The sequence below is a fragment of the Elaeis guineensis genome, chromosome 10 (genome assembly GCF_000442705.2).
Source record: "Elaeis guineensis isolate ETL-2024a chromosome 10, EG11, whole genome shotgun sequence".
Lineage (NCBI taxonomy): Eukaryota > Viridiplantae > Streptophyta > Magnoliopsida > Arecales > Arecaceae > Elaeis > Elaeis guineensis.
The window spans coordinates 28,880,320-28,890,075 of NC_026002.2; the positions used below are offsets into that span (position 1 = coordinate 28,880,320).

General features: G+C 36.4%; 1 protein-coding gene across 3 annotated transcripts; it reads right to left on the reverse strand.

The window, feature by feature from the left end:
* Positions 1-287: 287 nt before the first annotated feature.
* LOC105052565 (uncharacterized) lies at positions 288-9,135 on the reverse strand. 3 transcript variants are annotated; one of them, XM_073244751.1, is made up of 6 exons: positions 8,472-9,135; positions 3,024-4,716; positions 2,486-2,861; positions 2,067-2,393; positions 517-552; positions 288-359 (listed from the first exon to the last, which is right to left on the reverse strand). In XM_073244751.1, the coding sequence occupies exons 2-5, from the start codon at positions 4,711-4,713 to the stop codon at positions 549-551; spliced, it is 2,397 nt and encodes a 798-aa protein (XP_073100852.1). In that variant the 5' UTR covers positions 4,714-4,716; positions 8,472-9,135; the 3' UTR covers positions 288-359; positions 517-548. The 3 variants fall into 3 exon arrangements, with proteins under 3 accessions (XP_073100852.1, XP_073100850.1, XP_073100851.1); XM_073244749.1 differs by having other exon boundaries at positions 288-552; XM_073244750.1 differs by lacking the exon at positions 8,472-9,135 and adding an exon at positions 8,326-8,395 and having other exon boundaries at positions 288-2,393.
* Between the last annotated feature and the right edge of the window lie 621 nt (positions 9,136-9,756).

Consider the following 9,756-nt stretch of genomic DNA (forward strand, 5'->3'; position numbering starts at 1 on the left):
ATATATATATATTCAGCCCTCAAATGATCACTCTCATTATTAAATTAAATTTTGGTGGGTTTATTGCGGGAGACCTCAGCTTAAACTAGTTGACTTGGGAAAAAATAGTGGCCATTAAATGGAACCATTATTAGGCAAAGAAAATTGATGGAGAAAAGAATGGATGTCATGACTATCTTAAAAGTATACCTTGATTCTGGGAGTTTTTGAAGTATTCAACTTATTATTCTACACAGAAGGGTGCTAAACCTGGAAAAAAAATGCCACTTCTCAGAGAACAACAGTAGGGATCACCACCATGCTGGTTGGAACCATCCCCTGGGAAAGTCATCTGTTGGTAAAACATAATTTTCTTCATGCTGTAAAGCAAATGGAAAAGATGGATGTAAATATATAATTACATAACCACTATCCTATACCTATATCTAAATACATAATTACAAAAGAAATGAGTCTCTCCATGCATTGCAGTTGGCATGTCAGAACTTTTCTTCATATAAAAACTGCCTTACATACCCCTCTGTCGATCGATCATACTCTCTCCATCTTCATCTGCATTCCACATGTCAAATATTAATTTTGTTATATTTAAATTGTTAACCATGGTCAATGTTCATCCCAACACCTAATAAATACTTATTATTTGTGGTAGTGTGTTTATAAGTTGATGTTTGTACTCACACTTCACGAATTTGAAACAAGCTAATTGCAACACTCCACATGAATTTACTTCCAGAGAATTTGAAGTTTAATATCCTTTTCTGAGATTAAAAGAACACCCAAAATACCCTACAATTCTATTTCACTTGAAGCACATAAACCAGTGAATCACCTAAAAGCAGATTCACTGCCCTAACATTGTCTCGTATCAACACATTGCTGGCGTTTCTCATATTCCATGCCTCTTATGCCAATGACTCATTTGATTCCTTTATATGCAAGAGATTCTTTTGATTCCTTCCCTCCTAAATCCACCACTTATCAACATAGAAATCTACAACTCCATTTATAATAATAATAATAAGAAGAAGAAGAAGAAGAAGTCTAACCAAAGAAGTATCTTTAAAAGGCTTGTACTGTAGCATAGATACCTTCAAGCCAAAGTTACAGAGAAAAGAATAGTAGATAATTAACAAATACTAGAGAACCAAAAATATTCTGACCCATGAATCTCCACATGCAGATCTGTCAAAATTACTTCAAAAGCCATTTCTGAAACAAAATCTGGAATTAAAAATGATTTAAGAAATGGCAGAAGAAAACAGTAGGCATTTTTTTAAAAAACAAAAAAAGTGAGTGAGGCATACCAGTTATAATCTAATCATCCACTGCTGATAACATAACCTGTTTCCACTGCAAGAAATGCGATATTCTAGATGTTTGTTTGTTATTTGCTTAAGGTGTAATGAAGGCACTTCATGACTCAGGAGTTGAAAGGTTACCTCATTTTCAAGGTCCATATGACTCTTTGTTGAAAGTCCAAACATATATCTTTTATAGGAAATATAAGGAAACAATGCAAACCAGAGGAAAAACTTTGAGACCGGAAGAAATGAGGTAGGAACGTATGTATGCAGCAACAGGAGGTCAAAAGCCTATCCTCTATCCTCAAAAAAGATTTTTTTTTTTGAAGAAACAAGATGGTTACATTGTTGAACAAATCTCCATGATATAAACCCAGAAAGGTCATGCATCAATACTTGGGAAAGAAATATGTGCAAGAAATGCTAAATTCAACAATCTTGCTAAGTTCTGATTTGGACATACATGCGGGTTACAGAAAGCCACTAAACTTTTGAAGGGGTAGTAGACAGCTCAATTAAACTAGTACATTAAAAGATGCACAAGATTCAAGAAAGTAAAAACAATAAAGAGTATTTCACATTAGCTACTCTGAGGAGAAAATGCATGAGGTGGAAGGTAACAATAACTTGGTTCTAAAATCTTAAGGAGAAACTTCTGACATCTTTGATTTTGACACATGTAAAACCAGTTGACATAAATCTTCTAATCCTTGATATATCTTCAGCCAAAAAAAAAAAAGGGAGGGCGAGAAGGCACATTACAAGAATTTCTTTGTCTTCCCCTTTGGATCAAGCCTACCACTAGCACCAGCTTGGCCTCCTCTCCCTCCTCGCCCTCCACTTGCATGCATGGAGCTAATGATCAGATCTTGTTCACCACATTGATTGCTGCTTGAAGGAACATCTTCAATAATCCTTAACAGCTCTTGTATAGGATTACTGGAGTGAGCAGCTTGTTTCAACAATGAGTCATCATCAAGGCCTATGAAGCACAAATCCTCCCACTGTAAAGCAGATTCATCCACAAGAGGAAGCTCCGGATTTACATCCCATTTTCTATATGGACCATACTTATAATTTGAATTAAACCTAAACATGTATAGGTAGATGGTAAGAAACTAAACCAAAAATAGAATCAGCATCAACATTCTGAGATAAATTAGAAAAAAGAGGCATTCTACCGGGATAGTAATCTTAAATTGGAATGTATATACATCAGGTCATCAGTGCGGCTTGGATTTAGCCTATTGCACTTTGCATTGTAGATATAGCTATAGGTGCTCCATGGTCTCTCAATAGATGAAGTGCTAATTGATTGTGCAAGCACTCTAAATGCCATATCTCTCAACTCCTTTGTATCTCCTCCATGAAACTTCCACCACTGCAAAACATTGATTTTTGGATTTCTTGCATCTCTTTTTGCAGTTGCAGAGGAGAACTTTCCCTTCTTTTCTACAAAAGACAAGAACTGCACACGAACAGTATCTGCTAGATCATCATGTGGGTGCATTTTTAATATTGCAGTCATGGCACCATCAAATATATCATCATCTTGATCTGCACTAAGATAAGTGAAAATATTAATGATAGTTTTAAGGCACAAAATATACCTAGTGCAAGGATTCTGCCAAAACAATCAAACGTTGTAACGGTAACAGAAGAGAATACGAATACAGTAAGAGACAAGAAAGGAAGGAAAGAAAAGAAGAAAATAACTACCTGGAGTACACCTCTTCCTACCCCCTGGGGCAGGTATTTGGAGGTATTCTTCATCATAATACTTTGGGGTAAGGGCACAAGCTAAGCATTGCAATGGAACACTTGCCTTGTTCCACCTTAAAAAAACCTTTTCCCTGACAAGCATAAAGGTGTCCTCTTGTCCTCTCAAATTGTCTTTGATTTCTCCCAACATATTATCCATTCTCTCACATACCTCTCCAATAAGGGGGCCATCTTGATCGGTAAATTTGATCATTTTATATATTGGTTTTATTATAGAAAGAGCCAACAGCACTGCTTCCCAAAAGTTATCAGACATGACTGCCGCCTTCACATTGTCTCCAGAAAGCTTTGCTTTCTCATCTAGGTTTGGAAAACCAGCCCATCTCTCCCATTGATCAGATATGACAGCAGCCCTTAAAGCTTCCCTTACATGAAGTAGAAGATGAAGAGTAATGTAGTGTGATGCACACCCTCTGGCTGCAACTTTCAATAATTCTAACTTTGGATAACTTTGACAAATTTCAACAGCTTGGGAATGATATAAGATGTATTTCACTATACCTTTGGCAGTTGTATAAGTCTGCTCAAGCCAAGGGAGGGCATTTATAGAGTCCTCCAATATCAAATTGAGTGTGTGAACCATGCAAGGAGTCCAGAATATGTGAGGATATGTTTTTGCCACTTCCTCACTTGAAGCTCTACAGTCTGCAGCATTATCTGTGATCAACTGAATGATATTATATGATCCCACTTTTTCAATTGCTTCAAGCATATAATCATATATACTTTTCTGGGACTTCCTGACCAGTAAAAGGTCAAGGGCATGTAGAAATATAGAGCCAAATTGATTCGAGGCCAAGAAGTTTATCAAGGATTGATTCTTACCATCAGTCCAACCATTTGAAACAACGGAAACTCCATATTGAGGCCACTTCTGCTTGAAATCATCTAGTTCCCTTTCAACCCTGTCCATCTCATTTTCCAACAAGATGGTTTGTGCTCTTTCATAAGATGGGCTTTTGTAGCCCAATTCCTTACCAATTGCTGATACCATTTCTTCCCAATATGGTGACCTTAGCACACTTAAAGGGATCCCGTTAGCACACAAACAGCGTATTACTTTAGAATCAACATCATCACTATCTTGAGTCGAATAATCTTTATCTAATGGACCTACATAGGAAAGGGCTACAGAAGGTCCCTGTGATGTCATACCAGAATTTGTGTTGAGCTTTGACTTCTTCAGTGGAACAATGTTTGGTGACCTCTCAACTTGCTCAACTTCCCTCTTAATTTGCATTTGTAGATTTTTGTCTGCCCTTACGACGGAACAATAGCCAATTCCTTTGCTTTCACCTTTCTTATGCCCCATTAAATGTGCATAAACACGTGTATAGGTCCCATGGTATATCTTCAGGCAATGTTTGCATTTGAAGACATGGGAACCCCCATGAGCATTTCCACACTTTTTTCCTTTGATGACATGTTTCCATAACACAGTTGCACTAACATCATATTGACCTTCTTCTCCCAACTGTACCTCAAGTTCATCTTGTACTTGGTCTTCTTCATTATAAATTAAACTATCCTTTTCAAACACGAAGTGTCCATCTGCAATAGCTGGAAATTCCATGCCCCCATCATTAACTCCTGTGTGTTCTTCATCAAAAGGAGAGCTACACGACATCGTCTGTAAATACAAAATGATTCAAGCATCAAAGAATTGAAGACTAGAAAAAAACTAGGGTTTTTTGCATGTATAGTCTTCTAAACATTCAAATTTGCGTGAATACCCTTTCAAAATTGATATTTATATATATATACTCTCATAAAATACTTATTTTGCATATATACCCTTCTTTTTTCTTTTTTTTTTTTGCATATGTACCCACATCATCTAACATCGTTTAAAAATTAACGGTTTAAAATTCAAATGACTAAAAGACCCTTATGGGTAGATGTGCAAAAAAAATTATAATGGTATATATGTAATAGCAATTTTACGAGGATATTCACATAAATTTAAGTATTTAGGAGAGTATACATGCAAAAAATTTTAGTTTAATTTTTATCTATTTCATCTGAATACATTCAGACCCTCTTACTTTATAATGTAATAACACATTACATAATATAACCATGATGATGATATAATATATTATATTATATATTAGAATCCTATATTACATTTTGTTTGTAGACAAAGGTGGGACGACTCATTAGAATTTCGTTCATCCAATAAATAAGTACAAAAAATCCTCCGGACAAAGGGAAAAGGGAGAGGAAGTGAACAGGGAAAAGAATTATAAAAACCATTGTAAACCAAAATGAGGCTACTAACAGCAAGAGGATTAATAAATATTTACAACCAACATAGTTTCCTCCTATGAAACTTTTCATAGTTTCCAAAGAGGAAGCCAGCTTCATACATGCCACCACCAAGCCTTAATTGCTTCCTCCAACAATCTCTTCTTGGCTTCAAAAAATGATGCTGGCATTTCTCATGCCTTCCAAACATTCCAGAATAGGGAACCTACTATAATATCCCACTTATTCTGTTGCTCTCTTCCAATACTATTTACCTCCACTCCGCCCATGGAATATCAAAGCTAAAGGCTCAAGTATGGTGAAGAGGCCAAGGAAGGAGATCTGTCTAGTCTCCCTTCATATAGCAAGGCAAACTATGGCAAAGCACTCGACAAGGCAAATTCCGCCAACTGCTCAGCATAATATCCAAACCCACATTACAAATTCTCATTATTACATAATGCCCAAATCTACAACGATATCCATTCTATGCAAATGTACAAATAATTCATCTAATATCAGGTTTAGACACTTTTCTCAGAAGCATATTGTTATACATTAGAGAAAACATGGATAGTTGCGATCTGTCTATTTCTAGATAAAATAATTTTAATCTATCATTTGATAAAAAGATTCTTTTATCTATGTAAGTCAATAAATTAAGTATATTCATTATTTAAGTTACGCATGTTAATTTTTCTTCCATTAAAATAAGGAAAGAATTAATAAATCAAGACAGATGTATTTATGTTTAAGATTTTTTGCATATATATCCTTCCAAACATTAAAATTTATATGAATACCCTCATAAAATTACTATTTGCATATCTATCCTTATAAATTATTCTTTTTCCACATGTGCCCATAAGGGTATTTTAGTTATTCTAATTTTAAACTATTAATTTTTTAATGGCGTTAGATGATGTGGGTACATGTGCAAAGAACAAGAAAAAAGAAGAGTATACATGCAAAACAAGTATTTAATGAGGATATACATACAAATATCAATTTTGAAAAGATATTCACATAAATTTGAATATTTAGGAGGATATACACATAAAAAAATCCAAAAACCTATTAGGTAACAATTCACAAAAACCATCTTTTCATCTAGTTTGAATGAAAGGATCTCGACCTCATCTGTTTGACACCTAGAAATAACCATGCAGGATCAACAAACACGGAAACCATTACTACACAAAACAGATTAAGAAAGTATCAAGATTAAATATATAAACTGCACTTCTCTTAGCACGATTTGTGTTGTTTAAAAGGGCAAATCTGATTAGTCCCTTTCACTTGGTCGTTCAAATGGACCAATTTCAAAATTCATAAATCACCTTGATTTAAAGTTCCGATATATTAACTTGGAAGAATAAAGGTATGAAACCCTTCTAAATAACACATACTGAGCACCCATTCGGCTAGTAAGGATTTGCCATGGTAATCCTCATTGTGCAAACACACAATAAGACCATACAGCCTCAACTTATTTTCAGAACTCCTCGGTGTCAAAAAAGGTCTTTCTCCTCAATAACATTCTCCAACAATTGACCAATTAATTTGAACACTTTGGGTTGCCCGCTAGCTATAATGAAATAGATGCACAAAGAAGCCGAAGATCAGAAGCTATAGAGTGAAAACAAATGGAAGCCTCTCATTTGATTATTCAATGGTTGCACATGTGGAAGCCTCTAATTTGAGTATTCCATGGTTGCAACATATGGAAGCCTCTCATTTGAGTATTCAATAGTTGCTCATGTAGAAAACAAAAACACATAGAACAGAAAGCTAGTCCATAAAAGTGAGCTTCAGACATAATTCCTTACATCCTACTACTACATCATTCATTGCATTTTTTATCTAACACTTTTCCAATTTTCACATAAATTAAAGAATTAAAGTCAAAATTGAATTTCGTTTTTAATTACTAAAAAATTAGTGACATTTTTTTTGATTTTTCATTGACTAATGCATTAAAGTGTTTCTAGCTTCTTTATAAAATCTTGATGGTTCCAACACCCTCCCGCTTTCTCCTAAAAAATCATTCTTGCTTTTCTTGTGAATGCTTTACTTAGTGAGGAAGGGGAAAAGAGTAACTTTACAAAGGGCAGATCGCAGTATCAATTATAGCACCCCTTATAGAGCAACTAAAAATGAACAGCGATCAGGAATTGTGCAATGGTGATAGTGTTTTATCAACAAGCTCTTTCTTGAACAAGGTTTTCAAGGAAGATTCTCAGAAATAATCAAACTTCTTCCTAGATCTTACCAATTCTTTATTCAATTTTAAATATTCTAAAAACTAATCCCTCTCAACCACCTCTAGGTCTCATCATAGCAACTTCTTGAACCAAAACCCCATTCAAGGAAAAGAAAGATAAAAGAGTAACATTGATAGTAAGTAATTATAGAAGTAAAAGAGCTGAAGCAGATTTTCGCGTGCAAAAATAATTCATCAGAATGGAGAAGGTTGTCAATATGTCATCCTTTCACTTGACCACCCAAAAGCATTTCCAGTCAACAATTTAAACCAGAATTAGATATCACTGAGAATTATGAGGAATATCTTTGTATGCAATAAAATATTGTTAACTTGTCCTAGATTACCATTTTTGAGCTACAAAGTGATCATGTTATTCCAGTGCACGAGGAATTCGAGAACAATAGAACATATCCAGAAAAATAATGATTGTTAGGCTCTACATGAGAAGATGATTACTAAAATCCAAAATCTGGACCAAAAACTCCTCTCTTATATCAAATTTTGTAAGAATTATTTATAGATAAAGAAAAGGATGAAGAGCAAGTAGAAGTGTCAGGAACAACACAGCTTCATGCTCTAAAAGGTTAGAAATATAGCAAGGTCCAAAGTTTGGACGGTGAAAATCGAGAACAATACGTGGCATGAAGCGACAAAGATGGGTTGTTGTACGAGAAGCACCAGAAACCCTAGGGAATCCACGGAGAAACCAGTGGAAACCAGACTTACAGAAGTTTCTCCTCCTGTTTCACAGGTCCACCATGTTTCCCCTCGGAGTTTCCCAAGATTTCCCACAGCCAAATTCCCAAACAAACAAACACCAAATTATTAAAAGAAAGGCAAGATATGAGAGAGAGAGAGAGCAAAGGTGGCACCTTTGACCCTATTTTAACCTGCCTTCAGTGACTCGACGGTTCCAGTCCAACGCGCAAACGAAGTAAAGCAATTCGCTAATTCCCCGTTAAAAACCCCAATTATATCCAAAATATTAAAGAAATGTCCAAATCGTTCTCATCTTCTTCAATAAAAACCCAGAGCGATAAAATCTCAAAAAGATGCCGTCTTTGGAATTGCCACAGCAGGCGGTGCCGAGATCGAGGTCCCTGGTGCCGGTGCTGTGGAGCTCCGAGAGCATGGAAGGGAGTCGAACTGAACGAATCAAGGAATTAGGGCTCCCTCTTCGGCGATGGCGGAGGTCCGAGGTCGCATGGCCGGAGAGGGATCAGAGCCGGGGAATGGAGAGAAAGGTTAGGCTTTTGGTGGGAGACAGAGACGAGTGCGACGCCATTGGAGCTCCTCCGTCTCTCCTCTCCGAGCTCCCTTTCTCTCTCTTAATTTTTCTCACTCTGTCGCGCGCTTGCTCTGCCTGTCGACGGAATCGGAGTCGGGCATCATAGAACTCGGATGGAAAGCTGTGTCCAGCCGCTGGAGCGACCCGAAAAGGAACCCGGCCAATGAGGGGGTCCCATGGAGAGGAAGATCGCTGTGGACGTTTGCGGTACGAATTGTAATGTAGTGGATTTCTAAGGTACAAGGCAATATAGGATGCGTCTGATTTTATTCCTGAAGAGCCTCTTTTGAATCTGTAACAAAAAAAAAAAAAAGAGCCTCTTTTGAATTCCTACGAGACAAGTTGCACGTAGCGGATATAGACCCACTTATTTGTTTGTGTACTTGCCAACACAAACTGCAGGTTAAAGTTGAGTTGATCATTAGACAACAACCAGAAGCCATCTTTTGATAAATTAATTTAAGAGCCATTTGATTAGAGATAATCTGATATGAAAAAAATAATTTTTATATTAAATTATTATATTTGGTATTGTTGGGGTAAGTCAATCGAATTCTGACTCAAATTAATCGATTTCAGACTCCGACTCTACGACAAACAACTCCGACTTTACAACAACCGACTAAACTCTGACTCAAGTCAATCGACTCTTGATTTCGGCTCGACAATAGTCGATCGATCGACTCCGATTTTGATCTCTATGACTCCGATTATGTATCGATCGAACAGACAGCTCCGATTTTTCATTGACTGAATAAACTAATTGCACCAACCTATTATCGGCTGGCCGATTAAAATCGGTCGATCGACTAATATTCGACTACCGACTATCGACCAACGACGGACGACTTGACCGTCGGTATAATAGG